This window comes from Dermacentor variabilis, chromosome 8 (genome assembly GCF_050947875.1).
Source record: "Dermacentor variabilis isolate Ectoservices chromosome 8, ASM5094787v1, whole genome shotgun sequence".
NCBI classification, from domain to species: domain Eukaryota; kingdom Metazoa; phylum Arthropoda; class Arachnida; order Ixodida; family Ixodidae; genus Dermacentor; species Dermacentor variabilis.
In genome coordinates, this window is record NC_134575.1 from 25,698,787 (window position 1) to 25,719,711 (window position 20,925).

At 46.0% G+C, this 20,925-nt stretch overlaps 1 protein-coding gene across 13 annotated transcripts in view; it reads right to left on the reverse strand.

The window, feature by feature from the left end:
• The window catches only part of LOC142589858 (uncharacterized), a 112,752-nt gene extending 98,473 nt beyond the window's left edge, over nt 1-14,279 (reverse strand). For 4 of the 13 annotated variants that reach the window (XR_012829984.1, XM_075701491.1, XM_075701494.1 and 1 more), the window contains exons 1-6: nt 13,958-14,277; nt 12,001-12,149; nt 7,143-7,371; nt 5,970-6,036; nt 3,111-3,193; nt 748-840 (exon numbers count right to left, since the gene is read on the reverse strand). Coding sequence is in view for 3 of the 13 variants with exons in the window: in XM_075701491.1 (XP_075557606.1) it covers nt 748-840; nt 3,111-3,167 (150 nt within the window). In the remaining 10 variants the exon portion in view is untranslated. Of the gene's footprint in view, nt 1-747; nt 841-3,110; nt 3,194-5,969; nt 6,037-7,142; nt 7,372-12,000; nt 12,150-13,957 lie in introns of all 13 variants that reach the window. The other 9 variants (XR_012829989.1, XR_012829988.1, XR_012829990.1 and 6 more) reach the window with 3 other exon arrangements.
• Nucleotides 14,280-20,925: the final 6,646 nt, after the last annotated feature.

The following is a 20,925-nucleotide window of genomic DNA, read 5'->3' on the forward strand; positions in this document are numbered from 1 at the left end:
TCAATACTTTGATTCGACACTTCTACGCACATTATATTTAACCCTACTTCACTGCCACCTTACCTATTGTTGTGAGTCGTGGGGCCAAACGTACATAACATACCTTACTCCGTTATTGCGATTACAATAACGGGCTGTTCGGGCGATTACGTTCTCCTCGCTGCGTCATCCCTCAAATACTCTCTTTCAGAGGCTTCGTATACTTTCGTTTACTCATACGGGACTACAGGGTTTCCTGCTTAGTAAATAAAATAATAACACCAACACAGCTCTGCCGCGTACCATTTTCACGTTTCTTTCGTTAAACACACGGCATGTACGCAACGGTAATCTTAATCTCCCTTTCTGTTCGAATGTGTGCGGCGAAAGATGAATTCAATTCCCTGGTGTCAGGCTGTGGAATAATTTGCCTCTTGAAATAAAACTCTGAAGAAATTTTGACAACACATGCAAATGCAACTTCTTACCAAGCATGTTCTTGAGTTTTGTTTTGTTTTCTTCATTTTTAGCGCACATGTAATTATATATTGTATTTACGGCTTATGTATGATACTTTCGCTATTTTGTTTGTATACGATTTTGTTTGTATAGTAATTGCAATACATTTTTTTTATAGGAGCCATCACTAGCAGCTTTAGGCTATGGGACCAAATAACCTTGTGCGCACTTTTCATATTAGTGTGTAATGAAATTTCCTTTTCATTTGGTTTGAACACTGCTATAGGTGAATTCGACGTCTGCTCTTACCGCATACATTAGGGCCCGCTGCCGGCGTATGGTCCTTCGTACGACGCCGGCTGTCTGGGTCAAAGGCGGCCGTGGATGCCACAGTAGACCGCGCTGCGAACCGCAACCACGAAAGAGGAAGCATTAACTCGGGGCCAACTGCAATTCCGTGTGTTCAAATGCGCGTGAAACGCTGAAATCCTTGTTATGAGACAACCCCTGGACTAATGTGAATGGAATTTCTTGAATTGAAGAGAAAACATTGTGTTTCTGAGGCTACAATTATAATGAGATCGCGCGTCTGCCGCTAACGCTAGGGTGGCGCCACCATCGATGGATAGAGGCGACGCCGACGGCGTGTACGGGAAACTCGCGTCTTGAGCGGGACGGGATTGCACGTCGACTACGCACTGTCCGGGTGGATTGCGGTCACGTGACGGCCGTGGATGCTACAGTAATAGGCGCTGTGAAAGGTAGCGAGGAATGAGGGTGCCTGTTTAACAGGAAACAGGGCTGTTTGTGATTCCGCATACTAAATAACTTTTGGCGCGTTACATGCCAAATCCACGATTTGATTATCAGGCACGCTGTAATGGGGGACACTACGGAAATTTAGACGAAAAGTCCGCCTATACAAAGCGGAAAGATGGTTCCCTGAGAAATCCGCGGAAGCGATGCGAACGAAATTGTTGAACCTCAGAGAGAGAAAAGTAAAATTGTGCCAACTCTAGGGGGCAAAATTTTGATATTGAGCCTGCCTAAAAGAAATGATCGGAAATTGGTTGCTTCGTTGTTTGTGTGGTGGGTCGAGGCTTTTCGAGTACACTATCCCCGCTACTAATTTATCGGACTGCTTTTCCTCTGCATCGCATTTTGCAAAGCGAGACTTAGAAATTCATTCCTTACCACAGATGCAAGTTTCGTTTTCTTTTTGCCTCTTCGTTCAATTGTACAAACGTGGCTGTTCTGATTCCGGAGGGACAGCAGCGATAATTTATATTAATGCGCGCCTTCCTTCCCTTTCAAGCAACGGCCATGCGCTATCACGTGACACGGCCCTCTTCGCAGAAAGGTCGCGCGCGTAGAGCTTTCAAGAAGGAAGGTGCAAGCGAGACAGGCAACAATCATTGTTTCAGGACAAGATACACCCTCCGAAATGGCGTATACTTTTTTAGTGTCTCTTGCTCCGCTGCCCGGAATTTATGAGTTAATTGCTCCCATATGGGAGCAACATTACTCAATTTGTGCGTGAAGAAGCGTAAAATTTTTCCACTGAAAAGTGGGTGGTGCCTAAAAAGAAAAAAAGAATTGCCGTGACACTGCGTTCGTTCTTAAACCTTTGCGTCTCAGACTGTAAAAGGATTTACACCCTTAAGAAGGGAATAAGGGCACCAAACTGGTCTATTACTCCCACATTTAGACCTATTCGCGCAAAGTTGCGAGGTATAGACCGATTTACACCCTGATTCACATTTAATGGTGTATATTTTACAGCTCACGCAGTTTCTTGGGACAAACGCAGCTAAGGAGAATTGTCAAGAAGGCCTGAAGTGTCGTTCCCGCGAGCGTCAGCGGCGGTCAGCTCAGCAGTTGGGTCCCTGTCATGACGAAAAAACTTCCCTCCATGTCTATATTTGTCGATTATGTGTTCGTAGGGTACGGTTTATGTGCTGACAAAGAAAATAATTCTTACCGTTCCGTATTCAAGAATCAAGAAAGCGCGCGTGTGTTGTCAATAAAGGGTGCCTGCCAATTCGTTTCACCAAGCAAAACTAACTCGACGTCCAGCTGCAGTAATTCGCGTATTCGAATGCGAACACACCTAGACACCCTTCGCTATCTGGCATCCAAGCTCCGACGCAAAGGTAAAGCGTAAAATTCATGCTAGCAATACTGATGAAAGAAAAAAAACTAATTAAACTAAACAGAAAATGCAAGAATCCATTCCACTTCGTGCAGCATATATGGAAGACGTCACAGAGTGTACGGAGGTTCGTTCTTGGGTTTCTTAGTTGAATTGCTGCATGTATAGAACTGGTTTGCGAACTCCATGGATGTGGAGCTTCAAGTCTTGCTTTAAGGTTCAATCGTTTTTACTTGGCAGTTAAAAGTCAGTCATACAGTTTCATAATTAGTACTTGTCTAGTACCTCTGTGGTACCATGCCTCTGTGGTAAACGCAATCGTGTCAAAAGCGAATAATTATGGCATCTTCTACATTGTCAAAACATTTCGTATCTTCATTTCGTAACGCCCTCTAGTTATAATAGGTTTTCGTTGCAATTTAACATAATCTATCGATAAGATTTGTACTAATGGGTAATGTAACGACTTCATCGTATTGGTTAATTAGGAAGCGCTGTAAGGAACTGTGTGAGAGCTTACCACTAGGTTTACCACGTATAGTTCTGGTCTGCAACCCCTCCTGGCATGGTGTGACATGGAGGAATCCCGGTAGCCACCGAGTGCTGCAGAGATCGAAAGCAAGATTAAGACAAAAGGACAGAACAGAAAAAAAGGAACGGTCACGTGTCTGTCAACCCACGGTGATCTGATTCGACTGCACGAAGGCAAAGAAGATACACAATGCTAGTCAGACAAACGGCAAAAAAGAAGCACGGTGCGACGTTACCAAACAGCCATAGCCGGGCACGATGTTCAATTCACATAAACGTATTGAAGATCATGCACATTTAATTTTCTGCGGCCTTGTGGCGCATCGGCCTTGGCGCACCAAATGTGAATGTAAACAACGTTGGGTATAATTTCGGTAATCTTTTTTCCACACCAGGCTTTCATGCCATGTGCCACTTGCGTCATTTCTTAGGTGATCTGAAGTCTTACTTCGCCTTTCGCGAAATGTATAGGCGATAGTGAAGGAAGAGAAATTCACGTTAGTGGAATAACTTTTAGCGAATTTTGTCTGGGGAGCTTAGCCGCTTGAAATGATTACGGTAAGTACCTGCGGAGCGTCCGCTGGAATTAGTTGTGTGTACTTGTGCAAAGCCCACAATGAAAACATGCCACTACCGTTAAGCTATCATCGTCAATAACACGCTAGCGCAGGGCGAACATCCTACGCACTAGTACAACGCACACTTGCAGGCACTTCTACGGTTATTTCTTTGTATTGTTTTCATGCAAGTGACGAGAGATAAAGAGCCTTGATACTATGTGTATGCGCCGTGTGTATGTGGGACGGTTATATACATTTTACTAAAATTATGCGGGGTTTTACTATGGACTGTGGCCTTGCGCCAAACCAGTCTAATTTCTGATTTTCGTTCGTGATGGTATCGACTAAATATCTTATTCCTTGATGTGGGCTTTGCAAGCCTTTCCGTGTACCTTTCCGTGTTCGGATGAACACACTTCTTTAAGTTAGCGAAATGGCCCGGTCTCTAACACAGCTCACTGCTAAAAGAACGTTTCGCTTATTTCGTGCTTATGGGAAGTGCACGGCGAGTTGCTTGCAATGGCTAAAATGCAAACTGGATTTGTAGCTATTATTGTGTAATCTTGTACATCTGGACTCCGAAACGATTACGTTAAGTGTTCTTCCAAACATCAAGTCAGATGCCAGAAGTCGCATCGAAGTGGTTTAGTCGTAAGCGCGCGGTCAGTGTTCGATCAAATAGACATTAATTTTACCTGCACTGGTTTGTCGTCACAGGCCAATAAAAGTACCAGGGAGGTCTACCACGAATACCGCGGTTGATATTCAAACCCAGCAGACCCTACGGCCCAACCTCAACACACGATGTTACATCCGAACACCAAGAGAAGGTTGTACTTTGTCCAAGTGTATTCAGATTCTGCTCTTAGCCAGCAACCACGGTAGTTACATTATTTTTTCTTCGCTTTCATGGCGTGCCAATGGATTGTACAAAATTGTCTTGAAACGCAATATGCCCTTGAATATATAATGATGGTATTGACACATTATATTCAAGCCTTCGCATTATTAGACGCTGTTTACTTAAAGCAACGGACCAATCAATGGGACGACCAGGGCTTCGATCGATCTTGTTTTTCTGAGGCGAGCCGCAGTTGAATATCCCTCAAAGCATCTCTCCCTATAACGGACTATTAAAACGAATTTGGCCAAGCTTGCGAGGCGAGTTAAAGAACTATACTGAACACTGCTGCTGCTAGACGAGTGTGGCAGGCGCTCCTGCAGGAAAGCAATACGGCGGCCCGTTCTCAATTTCAGTGCCTTCTGGCGCGAAGTCTTTGTCGTGAATAGTTCGTCATCAGCAACGTGGAAGCCACAGTAGAGTGCGCCTACTTCTAGCTGAGATAATAACCATTGAGAACGGAATGAATGGTGCTGTAAGCCGTAAAATCAAACTCAAGTGAGCAGTAGTTGTCAATAAATTAGTTGACTTCATGACCCTAAACATAACCTAATGCGTGCGTTAGTCAGATAAACGCAGCTAAGCTCATGTGGCCTCACCTTCAGAACGAGCATAGCTAACCTAAATTTGCCTACGAAATCTAATACCTTAACTAATACATCCTTACGCACATGGTTGATATTCACCTGTGTAACTTATTCTGACTTTAAATACAAAAAAAAATGGAAATAAGAGAGAAGAAAGGATTTCACAGACTTTTTTATTTGGTATTATATTGCTTTCTAGTCCGCATCAGTGCAGACGACCTACGCCAGTCCCACACAGTTTTAAGACTCTCGAACGTCACCTTCCTAAGCATGTTTTCTTTCTCTAGACTAAAATCAACTTTCTACTGTTTCACACACTAGTCACGTCTACGGGCCTTCAACAGAGTGGTTAGGTGTCGTTAACCATGCCCATTAGGCGTCCACCGGCCCTCCACAACACGACTCGTCTATATCTTCTGCTTGCTTAGACCACAAAGTAACCTGCCTTGTTGCAGACTTCTTCGATGCTGCCACCTCGATCGTATTTTCTTAAGATAGTACTTACGACTGTTCCTGGAAGACTCGGCATTAGCAGTCTTATACGCAGAGACGTGTATCTGCCGTTGCTCAATCATTTTTGGATGTCATTATACGTAGTTCGCATATCACGAATGCTGTGTTAGGGTAACGATGATGTATCACTGAAGCTTGTATCTCTCCCCCTCTCTCTCTGGCTGGATAAAGGTAAATTTTAGTGCGCTAATATTTACATTCGTCTTGTTTTCGAATATCTCAAGTGGTGCTGCAACACAGGTTCGCCAGTAAACGCGTTAAGCAACGCGCACCAAGTAAGAACTTACCACGTGATGCATGGTCAGCGGCAGACCAGAAGGGAGCACGGGTCACATCGAGAACGGCGCGTACTTCCTGCAAAGGCCGAGACGATTCCTCTGCACTCGTTGCAAAAGAGCGCGGCTAGACATTTTGAATAGACAATCGTTTTAATAATATAACTCCTGTCAAACTTCAACATTATATACCCAAATAAAGAACGTTATTATAATAAATGTAAGAATGGTTACGTGAGATTGATCCTTGCAGTACAAGGGAATTACGACAACAAATTACTTTAAAAGAAAGTAAAGCCAGATGAATGCTTGAAGCGAAACGTTTAGACAAATCCACGTGCAATCCATAATGTTCGCGCTGACTTCTTGTACCTGCAGTACACGTGGCAGCGGGGTTCCTTCTAGTGCAACCAAAAACGAAACTATGCCTGGCTTTAAATATTCTCTGCGTTGGGGAGAACGAACACTGGCGAAATTTATTTCAACTGCACTACTAACAAGGTCAATCTAACGTCACACTACGCACGTGGCAGGTACATACAAAGGCGTACACCAATAAGAGGCCAAAGCTACACTGTAAACCGATTCACGCCCTTAAGGCTGCTTTTTGTTTATGACTGACACGTTTTGTTCCTTACGGGTGTAAAGGAGTGAACTACGATTACCACTCTTAAGGGCTTATGCTGCAAATATGATCTGTGTAAATCAATCGGTTCTGAATTTTATACCCTTAAGGGCAATTTGCGTTTATAAGTCACGGCTACTTATTACCCTGGCTGGTGTAAGGGTTCGAGTTTTAAACCAATTTACACCCTTAATAGCCCTTAAGAGTAAATCGTTTACGGCGTTTTACTCCTAACCTATAAATAGAAACATCCGCTGTATATAACCTGGGTGAAGTGGCATCCTGCAGACGAGATGTCTTAATGAACGGATGCGAAAAAAGCTCAATAACCAAGGGAAGACCGGAATGAGGGCCCGGCTTCTTGTGACATTTTATCGAGGACAAATGTCACTCTATTTCGCTATAACCTAACCAGACTGTAAAGACTGTAGCGTATGCCGACAATCGTATAGTAACATCGATTACCATATATACTACAGCCTCGCGTGAGCGTTGCACAAAAACGGGACACGTGTAAGTCAAAACTGCAGCTTGTCGCATGAAATTCACGATGATCTTACGGTGTTGTTCGCGCCGAGGAATGCAAGGCCGACGTGCACCCGACTGCATGCGCATGCGCATGCAGTCGGTTGTGCGCATGGCGTCGTTCACCGTTCGAATGGGAACACCTCCGCCCATGTGAAGTCTGCAAGCATTCCGGGTCCCTGGTGACTAATTGACCGACACGGATGCCTCTCCTGGAATGATGGCTCTGCGGGTGACCGATGACGCCACAAAGGTGATCGAGACCTAGAAGAAAAAAAAGCGCGGGGAGAATTTTTAACCTGTGTGAGGCACTTCAAGCGTGTTCTTGCGGTGACCTGATCCGTGTAGTTTTTTTTTTTTTTGATTACGCGTCAATCTCGTACGTTGTTTATACGTCCTTCATTGACGACCTTTGTGCTTATCAGCCCATAGAATTAGTGTTCAAACTACGGGTAACTGTTTTCATTTGGCAGCGTGAGAACGATGCATTCCGGGCGCGTAGAAGTCGGTACGCGTTACGTGTTGTACTTAAACGGAGAAATCCCGACTGCAGTTACATGAAATTACGAAGACAATGCAGCCTTTCTTTTTGAGTAGTAAAGCTTCCCAGTTGGAATGAAAAAGCTCGCTGTGAGAGAGAGAGAGAGAGAGAGAGAGAGAGAAGTTTAATGATACGAAATGCTGAGAGGTCGGCCTGAGGTATATTCCTCTAGACAGCTACTCGGCATTGGAGGAAGGGGAAGAGGGAAAGAAAAAGGGAAGAAAGAGGTGCATGATGGGTGACGATGACGATAGAAGGAAGATGTAGAAGATATGGCAAGCAGTTTGGCATGCTCAAAGTCTGCAATCCAGGCCAGTAATTTTTAAAAAATTCAGTAATGCCTGGATGGCCTTCAAACTCGACTGAGCATCTGGCCAAGGGCCTAAAATAACATCCTCCGACAACGGTGCGCTGTCCAGACGCTTAAGGTCGTTGTCCAACCTTTCACACTCTTCCACGTACTTAGGGCAGTCACAAAGCACATGACCTATAGTCTCAGTCACATTGCACACCTCAGTGTGGAGACTCGGTGCGTCGCATGAGGTGCACGTATCCGCGCGTAAACGCTACCCCCAGCCTTAGCCTGTGCAGAAGACAGGCACAGCTTCGTTGAATTTTCGGTGGTAGCCTAAAATTCATGGTAGGTTCCAATCTCTGGAGTCGTCTGTGGCGATTATCCGGATTGTCCGAGTGCTTTGCTGTCAATTTTCAGATGACACTGGAGAGGAGACAGTTGGCGTCCGCTCTTGAAAAAGGAATTGAAAGCAGTGACTCTCGTTCAGAGTGCTTTCTTCGCTTCGGCGTCAACCAGCTCGTTGCCTTGTATACCACAGTGACTGAAAATCCACTGAAATGTGATGTGGTGACCGTTTTCTTGCGCTAAAGTGTAGAGCTCGGCAGTTTGAAGAGCCAACACTCTGTAAGCGCTTTCTTTCAACACCACTCTAAGTAGTTGAAGAGCCGATTTTGCGTCACTGAAGACTGTCCATATTTGAGGAGGCTGTCGCGAAATATAGTGAACGGCCTCTCTGATTGCCACTAGTTCTGTAGATGTTGTAGTCGTCTTGTTATACAGACGAAACCGTCGAATGACTTGATGCGCAGGCACGACGAAAGCCGTACCAGACGCATACGACGAGACCGATCCGTCTGTATACACGCTCACCGAGGAGCCATATTCTTTCAACACATATTCAAGTGTTAAATGTCTGAGGCCGACGGTAGGTACTCGCGATTTTTTAGAAATTCCGGGAATGGATAGACGTACCGGTATTTTGGACATTACCCATGGGGGCATATGTGGAAGGTCAGCCGGGGCAAAGTATGCTGGTATCGCAGATTCTTGGCATTTAACGGCTCTTGAAAAAGTGGAGTCCGGCCGTATATCGGGTAATGTCGATAAGGGATGGCTTCCATGACGGCAAAGCAGTCGCAGGAATACTCGAAGAGGCTCGCATCGTAGATAGAGAGGTAAAGGGGTGACGCCAGCCTCCTCAATTGTTCCGTGGGTTGAGGTGCAACGTGGAACACCGAGACATGCTTTCAGCATCTGTGCCTGGGCACTTTCCAGCGTACGCAAACATGAAGGGCTCATACTTGACAAAACTGGCAGACTATACCGAATGTATCCAACGTAGAGAGCCTGGTACAGCCGGAGTAACGAATGCTCAGATGGACCCCACTTCATACCGGCAAGAAAGCGAAAACCTTGAGCAAGCCCAGTTAGTTTTTTCCTTAACATTGCCACATGTTTCGACCATGAAACACCGCGGTCAATGACAACGCCTAGGTATTTGTGGTGGGTGACATATGGGATGGCATTTCCATTGATAATAATTGGAAACCAATGCATAAGCTTCCGTGTGAACGCTATCGCAGCGCACTTGTCTGGGGCCAGTTGCAGTCCTTGGTACTGCAGGTACTGAGACGTTAAAGAAACAGCTCGCTGCAACCTGGCACGAATTTGCGGTCGCGTGACTGCGGATGCCCATATGCATATGTCGTCTGCGTAGGTACTGATGCGTACTGTATCAGGAATTATTTCCGCAAGGCCAATAAGGGCAACATTGAAAAGAGTCGGGCTGAGAACTCCTCCTTGAGGCACTCCATGGACCACAGCGTGTCTTGTCTTGGCTTGGCTTTGTGAAAAACACCCGTGCGTGCTTTCCTTCGTTTACTTTGGGCAAATCGTCGGGTGCATGAGCCTTTATCACGTCGGGTGCACAACCAATAGGGCGACACTCGTCGTCATATGTTCTCTGTTGTACTCGCGAGCTTATGTTTTATTAACAAATTATGGGGTTTTACGTGCCAAAAACCAAGTTTTAACTATGAAACGCGCCGCAGGTGGGGACTGCGGAAATTTGGAGGAACCCGGGGCTTCTTTCACGTGCACCTGTATCTAAGTCCACGGGTGTTTTCGCATTGCGGCTCCATCGGAAATCAGGCCGCCGAGGTCGCATGCACTGTGTGTGGGAAAGCTTTGTGAACTCCTCACTACCACAGTTCGCCACGGAAATCGGGCCTCCGAGAGCCAATTAGGATGGTCCTAGAAGGTGTTACTTCTGTCCAAGCGGCTAACGTCCACATGAGTCCGGCAGCCAAATCTTTCAGCGCGACAGTCATACTCGCGACTTTTTTTAATCGGGTTCGTGTCAACGCCTTGTACGCTGCTCGCCATTATCGTTGACATAACGACGAAGCACCAGGGTTCCCTGCAGTAATGTCAATAGCAAACTCTACGGCTCCACCACCTCAGCACTGCGAAACCGCGCTAAGACGTCTCACAAGTACCGCGACTCGTTTCCTAGCAAGCTGATATTACCTGGTTGACACGGAACACGAAAAGAAGCGACAACGACAAGCGCTGACTACCAACTGGCGTTCATTTCAAAGAAGCATGAACATATAACCTCACGCTCGCGATCAGAGCCACATATATATAATTCTTCAGGTTAACAAGGCCACCATAAACCAACAAGAGCGCACGCCAAGAGTTTTGTTGATTTCTGGTGGCCTCGTTAACTTGCACTATGATATGTGGCTGTGATCACGTGCGCGAGGCTATATATTCATGCTTCTTTGAAATAAACGCCAGTTGGAAATCGGCGCTTGTCGCTTCTTTTCGTGTTCCCTGTCTACTATCGCGCTGGTAATACAACGGAATACGATCTAGCCCGCTCTCACGTCTTCCTAACAGGCGGTTGCCAAGTCCACCGCCATGGCCGAGGCAACCGCTGGCAGCGTATGGCGAGGAACAACGCAAGCAAACACTTCTATGATCGAAGAACAGGGTGCACATTCCGTCCGTGTAATCATTCAGTCTATGGCGTGCACTACGACCACATGTTCGGGGCTCTTGCGTGCTGCTTCAGACATGCAAGGAAATTACAGCCTCGGATAGGGTGGGGCGCGGTGGTCGTCTCCGTAGTAGCTAGCCCTGGATTAGCCCTGGAAAGCTTGCAGCTTCCTATACTATGTATAGGAAGCTTGCAAGTGACGTCACATCCACTGCTGTCGTCTGCTTCTGCTACCTTCCGCCATCTTGGGGTACCTTATCAACAGGCGCGCGCATAGGCCTACAGGTTCCACAAGATGGCGCTGCCGTAAACCGGAAGTCGCGGAGTATCGTTGAATGACGTACGTGCATACTATGTATACCCGTTTAAAGCCAACCGTGCAAAAAGGATTCCCGATAAATTCAGCCTCGAAGCGAGAAAAAGGCAAAAACGAACACATCCTTACAACGTTATACGAAGCACCGACCTGAAAAAGCAAGCGAAGTGGAAAGTAGACGCCCGCGGAACGGCCTCGTACACATTTCTAGCCCAAATGGCGCTGCCTTGCGAGACCGCGGAAGCAGACGTCAGAAACACTTGTTATAACACGGGTGTCACACGACCACTTTCGATCGCGATCGAGCCCGATGCGGATCGAAATGCTCGACCGCGATTGGCTCCCTGTCGCAGCTTGCGCGAGGAAACCAATCGCGACCGAGAAATTCGATGCGGATCGAGCTTTTGATCGGGATCAGAGGCGCGCCGTGTGACACCCGTATTAGACGCCGTAAATCTCGCTGTATACCATTGCTTGCTTTCCAGCGCAGCCATTGCAAATGTCGACGCCGTGAGCGTTGTTACTTTTTTTTTGTAGTCACACTGCTCGTGCCTACGCTACACTATTGCAATAGTAATTTTACGGACGATCCTGGCGCATTCTCCTCCTTGCTACTATGGTATATCGATGGCTCGAACGCGGCTCGAACGCGGCTCCAGGGCAGAATGTATTGACACGTGAACGACGCGCGGTGTGCTTAATTGGCTGTAAAAAAGAACGAAGTGGAGTACACTCACCCTACCGCTCCGCTTCCGCTGTCCAGCTCTGAAGTCGACGATCAGCTCAAGCTGGTCGAGCGAGCGAGCGAGCTCGCCGGGCAGCAGAAGCCGCTGGCGCCCTGGACCAGCAGGTGTGCCAACCACGGAGGTCTCCGAGAATCTTCACCCTTTCGAGGAATAAAGGTGTTTCAATCAATCAATCAATCAATCAATCAATCAATCAATCAATCAATCAATCAATCAATCAATCAATCAATCAATCAATCAATCAATCAATCAATCAATCAATCAAATCTGCAGCGCAGTCGGGGCAGCGCGTTCTGCCTTGGAACGCGCATCGGCTGCTCCACAGGAACGGTAGTGTGTGCCCACAACAACGGTCGTGCCGGCAATGAGCCGTGGTGGATACACAGCACGGAGCGCGGAGAAGTGGGAGAACGAGATGCGACGGCCTGCAATGCCGTCGCAGGCGTTCCTTGATCAGCACAGCCTTGAGAGCTGCCTGGGCGTCTGAAGCTGTTTCAGCAGCACAAGTCGGGAGCGCAGCGTTTGGGCCAGCGTGCGACCCCCTCGTTGTTAGAACGCCGTTCGAGAAGCTCGATCGCAGCACTAATTATTAACCTTGCTATCGCTACCGGTAAGTGGCGTTTCAGACGAAACTGCCAATTTTCGTTTTTTTTTCGTTTTTTCAATCCCGGCGAATAGTGGCTCGCTGGAACGCGCAGGGCAAACGGAGGACATATGCCGCGAGCAAGGAAGACGCCGTGAGCGTCTGGCTAGTCGTAGACGACAGCACTGACGGCAGACCGTGGTCGTGAATAATGTTGCCACTGCTTATCTTCGTCGTAATGCAATGCACATTCAGTGTGTGCAATAGAATGAACAATTAATACGGTCGGTTGACGTTCCTTTAACCGACACACTGATTCGGCGGTTTAATGAGCAGTTCTGAAAGCAAAACATTAGTTATGGGACGCTATCGACCGTTCGGAGGGACGAAAGTCGTAAAAGAAGCCAAAATCAGTCAGAAAACCAAGACCGTGTTTGGATATTTGGGTACCATAAATATTTTGGTTACGCTACTTCTAAAGCACCATGGTGTGCGCGTTCAGTGGACTGCATGTCTGTTCAAGGCAGCGTTTGAAAGACGAACCACCTATTTAGTAATAGTTACAAATCCTAGGGGAAAATAGGAAAAAAAACTGTCTACCGAAAAAAGAAAACTAAGGGGGAATGCCACGCAGAGAAAATAAAAAGAAAAGATGTGCGTTCATGTCGACGAACACTAACCTTCCTGCGACTAACACTAAGTAGGCTTAGCGGTGGTCTGGGAGATATTTCGGTACGCTGCTAATAAGCTAGCAAGCACTATTGAAAAGCTGCTTCTGAAAGCCGAATTGCACATGTTTATATATAGTCGCTAGTCCTACAGGAAACAACAATACCGATCTTTCTACTTGCGAACACTAAGTAGGCTTAGCAATGTCCTGGAACATAATACGCAGCCGACGAACGCGGAGTAGGCTTAGCAGTGGCCTAGGAAATAATTCAATACGCTCCCGTACGTGACCAGCCGTAAGCGCTATCCAAAAGCTGCTTCTGAAAGCCAAATCGCAGAGCACGTTTAAATTAGCAGTCAATAGTCATATACACGAAAAGAACAAAAACAATCTTCCTACTTGCGAACACTAAGTAGGCTTAGCAATTTCCTGGAAAGTAATTCAATACGCAGCCGACAAATACTGAGTAGGCTTAGCAGTCGCCTAGGAAACATTTCAATGCGCTGACCTACTACGCGACCAAAAGCGCTATCCAAAAGCTGCCTCTGAAAGCCGAATCGCAGTAGAGCATGTGTAAACGAACAGTCGCTTTATATAGTCCTACAGGGGCAAGAACAAAAGCTTCCTCCCTACTTGTGAACACTCAGCAGGCCTAGGAGATGACGGAGTAAATACTGCAGCAAGCAACAGCATACCTTAATCGAGAATGTCTGGCATCCGGCATCGGCTTGGTGTTCTCGACGATGTTTCCGTGTTAGGTCAGCGCCACGGACAGCAGTCCTTGGTCCAGCTAGAACTGGCGTCCGACCCGCAGTTCCAGCCACTACGCGACTGGTCCGATGCCACGTCAGGACAGCTCTGCGGGCAGCTGCGCCTTTCCAGACGGTTCTATGGCCACGTCGACAGCGTTCCTCGCGCTCACGGGCGCGCGCCGAGACGCGAGCTCAGCGTCGTCACTTCGTCGTCTTCCCTTTCCAGGAAATCTGCAGTTTGTTTTTATTAATTTTTTTTCCGCGACGTAGGGCAGCCCCTTCTCTGAATTAAAACTTCATGTCATTCATCCTTCGTGAGCTACGTCGCATCTAAATTCTGTTGTCTCATACTACCCAACGTGTCTGTTTTTTTTTTTCGTTCCTTGATTTTCTTGCATTGTTTCTTCCTTTTGTCGGTACTCGCAGTGTGTAGTTCTTATCACATTCAGTGAAACAGTTCCCCATCGTAGGTATGAGCCATTGTAGGCTCATGCCAGTTATCGCACTACCTCTTATTTATGTTTACACTGTGCACCCTGTATTCTTTAGTGAACATTGCCTAGGCTCAGCATCGTTTGGCAGCCGTCGGTACAGAAGTCGGCGTATGTTCTGGGAGCCGTGGAAGTTTAATAACCAATTATTTCGTTTGAGTGTTTTTAAAATCGTATTACTGAGCTTATAGCTCATGTGTCATGCCGTAAGGACTTGCCACTCTTTGCTGTGTGGGAATTATTCAAACAGGAAGCTAAAATGATAGCTATCGAAGAATCATCAATGTTGGCCTCTTAAAAAAATAATTACAAAGCATTGTATAGACTTCTGAGTGAATTGCATGAGCTTGAATGCCTACATCCGGTTCAATATATTGACGATATTCATAAGGTCACGGCACAGTTACAAAATTTGAACGCAGAAATATACAGAGCTGCACTAGTGTGCGCGTGAGAGAAGCGTTTCCTGGAAGAACAGCCTTGCAGTAGGGCCCTTGGGGATGAGCGCCGACACGCGCTGTCTAAACAAATACTAGATATAGAGTATGGGGAATCATTGTTAATGAGCCTACTCTAATAACTAAAGCATTTTTCGAACATTTATCAAAAACTATTTCGAGGCCATAAGCCATTGGATACAGATGCTGCCAAAAAAATGTATCGTTGCTGCCCCAGCTAAGTCAGGATCATTATGATTATACACATGAAAACATTGATATTAATAAGATCATCGCATGCATCGATTCGTTAGAGAAGGGCAAGACACCCGGCCCGAATGGCCTTACTGCCGAATTTTATCCGTGTTGTCGTTCCCTATTATCACCAATTTTACTTCAGCTGTACCGTGAGGCCTTGGAACTAGGGTACCTAACTGCCACAACGTACGAAGGGCCACATCGTGCTTATAGCCAAAAGCGATGATGAAACTAAATTGCTAAAAGTTGACGGATATCGAACTATATCCTTATGCAATGCGTATTATAAAAAGTTTGCTAAAGTATTAGCTAACCATTTGCAAGTTGTAATAGGATCAGTGGCCGGTGATCATCAAACATGTGGCATCAGGGGCCGGTCCATTCAGACGAACATTCATGTTGCCAGATCGGTGCTAGAGTGTGTAGCTGAGGGGATTGGACAGGTGGCAATGGTACAGCTAGATCTGGCTAAGGCGTTCGACAGGGTGAGTCACTCATTCCTGTTTACTGCGATAGAGCATATAAATATTGGATCCCTGCTCCTTAGAGGTGTCAGGATATATTATGCTAATGGCTCAACGAGGCCGATAGTGAATGGATCTCTCTCCGATCCGATTAGGCTTGTATCATCAGTACGACAAGGATGCCCTTTGTCACCGCTTCTGTTCTAATTGTATTTAGAGCCACTTTGAATAAGCATTCTTAAAGAATAAAATTTCCAAGGGTTTAAATTACTGACTAATGAGGTTCGGGTTCTTGCTTATGCAGACGACGTGGCCTTTTTTGTACCGATAAAAAGAGCGTAAACACTGCTCTTGTAATTACAGAAGAATTTTGTGCGGCTTCTGGTGCAAGAGATAGCTTTGAAAAAAGTTCAGGCTTTTGGTTTGGATTATGGGCCACAATGCCATCACATTGGAAATTCACATTCAAAGGAAAGATCTGCGTTATTTAGGTGTGCCTCTCTCACAGTATAGAAATACCAACGCTCATTGGTCGGGAGATGTTGACAAAATTCAACGTAAGGTGACTTCACGGCGAGGGTGGAATTTGTCAATGTTCATTCGTGCTGAAGTGTGCAACGTGTTCTTAGCTTCCCTTCTTATGTATGTGCTGCAAGTACTGCACTGCTCACGACTTCACCTTCAGGCACTGCATCGCGTATTTGCAACATTTATTTGGAATTCGAGTTGTGAATCGATGTGGCGCGACAATGCGTTCCTCACCCTTGAACATGGTGGTCTAGGATTAGTCCACCTCTTCGTCAGGCAAATTGTTTCTCGCCTGTTTTTCTTGCGAGACAGTGACCATCCGTTTTTGCGTGAAATATTGCAACTCAGTTTAGTTCATTATGTTCCTAATATAGTAGTGTCATCAAATGCCAAAGATGTCCCACAGGCTCCTTGGGGCTTTCTCAAGGAGGTTGTTGACCCATTTTTTTTTCTTGAAAGTTAGATTCAGCCTGGAGTACGTGTTCACTGCGAGTCGAAAAGCAATTTCTGCGGCACTGGTGGACTCTATTTTCCCAGATCATTTGTACCGTGCACATTATTTAAGCCGACCTTATCAGGACGTACTTAAGCGCGTCCGAAAAATGTGTGTACCTACTGGAGTAAAAACATTTTTCTTTAAATTACATCCGGAAACAGTCTCTGTTAAAACTTGGTCGAATTCGAGGGGTTGCTTTGTGCCGTGGTCAACAAACTGTCGACTCTGTCCACGTGCCGTAACAATAGATTACTGTTTCATAGTCTGTAGGGACGCTGTATATTTTGGGACATTCTCCAACGGACGCTTAAAGAGGGCAGTGACATGACTCCATATTCAATTAGGTTTCTACCGTTTAAGGTTACGGGTGGTCCTCCCTATGACATGTTCATAGTACTTGGTTTACATAGCCTATGGAGAAGTAGACTGTGTGATCACCATGCCGAAAGCCCGTGATCTACAAAATCCTTCTTTCGCGAAAGTGCTGCTTATGTAAGAAGTGTGTGCGCTGCGCAGGAACCTCCGCCAGACTGGTTGCACTTGTTGGATGCATGCGTGTGTTTGCCTGAGTTTTAAAGGGACACTGAAGGTTATTATTAAGTCAACGTCGACTGTTGAAATATCATCCCAGAAATCTCGAAACGCTTGTTTCATGCGAAGAAGAGACTTATTTTAAGAGAAAATGCGTTCTGAAGCGCCCGCGTACCTCTAGCGCAGTTCGAATCGCCCGCCCTCCGATGGAGGAATGGTGACGTCATGGGCTCATAGTGACGTTGCGCCGTTGGTGAGTAAAACGGGGCCCGCAGACGGCGCTACGGCTTTTCTGCGCAAAACGCAAACGCGCGGCCAGAAACAGAGCCAAGACAGAGCCGACAGCAGCGCGAAAGCGGAACTATGGTGGCTAGCGGAAGGGAAGGCGCGCGACGATAAGCTGGTTCTTTATGACGCCAACTTTGACGCTCGTTGCAATGGACGACCCTGACAACGCCACATTGGCTCGCGATGCTGGGCTCGAGTTCAGCGATTTAAGCACTGATGAACGTCACCTGCTGCTGAGGGCTCGCGCTGCCGGCGTCGTTGCGTACTACTACGACGGCAACTGTATGTCATGGCTGTACATATTCGCACATTTGCAGCTTTTCCTTCCTGAAAACCAAATGCCGCACTCACCGCCCCGTCTTCGACCTGCAGTTGTTCTTGCGCTTCGGAGAATGCAGGCAAGACCGACGGAACAGCGCTACGGGAAAGCATTGCTTTGAAAGGCACTCCACACGACTTCAGTTAAGTTGGCGTTGAACTCGTAATCCTCTGGACTAAAGCGCAGCGAGCACACTATGCGACTTTGTGCTCTTTGCCAACGCGCTGTGGCAGAGGTACGGCACTCAACCACTTCGAACGGAGAGGTTCACTCGTTGGCACACAGTGATAAGTAACGTTGGATTCGCCGCTGCAACTGCCCTTGGCGAAGCTCCGCGGACCGTTCGCGCATTTCACGACATCACATGGACGTGGAATTCTCGTTGCTCGTTCCAAATGCAAGTTTTACGAGCCAGCAGAACCAGCTCAGCACGACGCGATAACGAAACAACTGCAACTCCAAATCGCGCGCGGCGCAGAGTCGAGCGCACAGAGTCGAGCGCAGAGAGTCGAGCGAAAAGAAACCTTTCGACCGTACTGAAGGGTAACGTCAAAATGTTATTTTTTGAAATGTTTATCTCTAGTTATAGGAGGAGTTTCTGTATCGCGTTCATTATTGTTTCGAACAGAATACTCTGAGTCCGCTGCTTTTATTATACCTTCGAGATTCCTGATGCTATTACCCTGCTTATCCTTCAGCGCATACATCTTGGTTTGTCTTATGCCAAGTTTCTATCTCACTGATTTCAGGCTGTGTCCATATTTTTACGGCTTCTTCAGTCTTTCTCAAGTTATAATTTCGAATGTCAGTTATTTTCGCCTTGTTGATCAGTTCTCACAGTTGCGCGAATCCTGTCTTATTTCTTGAGTTGGGCACAGGCATTATTTGCGTTTCTTTATTAGGTCCTTTGTCACTTGGGAGAGCTTGCCTACTGGTTGCCTTGATGCCTTGCATAGATATGCAATATTTATTGTATATGTGTGCTATATGTTCATCTGTGCCGCATACGTAAGGTGTATACTACACTATTCAGCCGCAAAAGTTGCTAAGGCCAGTCTCGTGTTCTTGGCTGAATTACTTCTCCGATTTTCTTTGAATTGCAGCGGTGCAAACAAAAGTCACAAAGTACTACATTCACAGTGCATGTACTTTATCCTAAATTGTATTAGTGCACAAATAATTTTTGCTCTATAGTTAGCCTGATAACATTGATATGCGCGCGTTTCTTTATGCCATTTGTTTCAGTTCATATATGTCCTCATTTTTACTCCTTAGGTTCGTTTAATTCCGCAATTTGATTTGTACGTAAGAGGACATGCATGAGTTTTTACGTTGGGACTTCTTTCTCTATTAGTGGTGTATGTTACAAAATTTAATTAGATGAATTGCAAAGAGAGTTACCTTTCATAGTAAGGTTCGTTACAGCGCCACACAAGACAGGGACAAAAGAAGGTATAAAATGACGACACGGCGCTGTGTCGTAGAACCTTACTACGAATACCTATCAACTGGCACAACATGCCATCTTGAAGGGTTACCTTTGGCTGTTTACCGAAAGGGCTGCCTATGATTTGGTCGAGGAGTGACACATTACACGTGCTACACAAATATAAACTAATTTGGAATCCCGTGCCCGGGGTGTACCGGCGATCAAATGTACGCGAAGCATTTCTTCATGCGATTTCTCTGATAAAGAAACATCCTGACAACACGGACTCACAAACTCAAATGGACAAAGTTACAGCGACGTTTGCAATGCCAAATCTGAACTCTGGTCCTGAGTTTCATTCAGCATGCCCAGCCACACAGAAAATTCATTCTCTGTTCAGAAGCTTTCGTTCATATAGTGTTGACCATGAGTGTTGGTTCTTTTTGGTCCATGGCCTGGTTTATTTTGCAAAGAGTTTTCTATGATTTAATTAATTAATTAATTAATTAATTAATTAATTCATACTGCAGCCTCAGTGAGGCTATTACAGGAGTGGGATGAACAACAAACATAAAACATTTATAAACAAGCTTGCGTGAATTGTTTCAGTGAATGAATGAATGAAAAAAACTTTATTTTCACAAAGAAGGTATACCGGCGAAGGTGGAGCCCTCAGTTCAGGGCCCCAGTGGCCTTTGCCATCTTGCTAGCTCTGTCGATCAGCTTGAGCTGTTCTTCAGGCTTCGAGCAGGATAGCGCAGCCTCCCACTGCTCCGGTGTTGGTGTTTTGTGTACTGGCGCTACCTTTGGCTTTTGGCAGGCCCATGTAACGTGGTAAAGCGTTGCGTGTTCACCGCATAGCGGGCATTTATTGTCGTATGTTGACGGATAGATTTTGCTGAGCAGACTCAGATTGGGGTATGTATTAGTCTGCAGTTGTCTCCAGGCAACCGACTGCTCTCTACTAAGGTCTTTGTGGGGAGGGGGGTAGATCCTCCTTAGGGCTCTTTGGTTTTCTAAAATTGCTCCATAGCGTCTGGTGTTGTTTCAGTGGTAGAGAACGGATGTTGCCCGGTATTGAATTCCAGACTTCAATTGCTGATGAAAAAAAAAAACTGTTTGAAATTAATCAGTGCGGGCAAAAACGGTTGAGATATTTAGAGCATGGTGTTTCCTCGTACATGAGGATTTGGAAAAAGTAAAGTAGGCGTCTAGAGAGGAGGGACGAGAATTGATTAACGTGGGAAGAAATTTTAGGCATTCAAGTTTACGACGCTCTGCAAGAGGAGTGAAGCCCAGTAGGGGAAGAGAGTTAGACGGCGAAAATACCTTGTCAGATATACTACAACCAAAGCGCACTGCCTTACATTTTTTTGCGCTGATTCTAGATTCTGCCCGCTAAAAGAAAGAAGAAAGAAAAACGTCATTTTCAGGAGATGCGCCGCTTACATCGCGCGCTGCGTCTTACCCCTCAAGAAACTAAACTTCTTACATATATAAAACCCTAATTCGCCCCATCCTCGATATGGCTGCGTTGTATGGAATCGATACAACACTGTCACCTGAAAATAACATTTTTCTTTCTTCTTTCGTTTAGCGAGCAGAATCTTCTGCATTTTTTTTTACTTTTCTTGACACCAAGAATCATCGTTGTCAGAAAACAAAGCGAT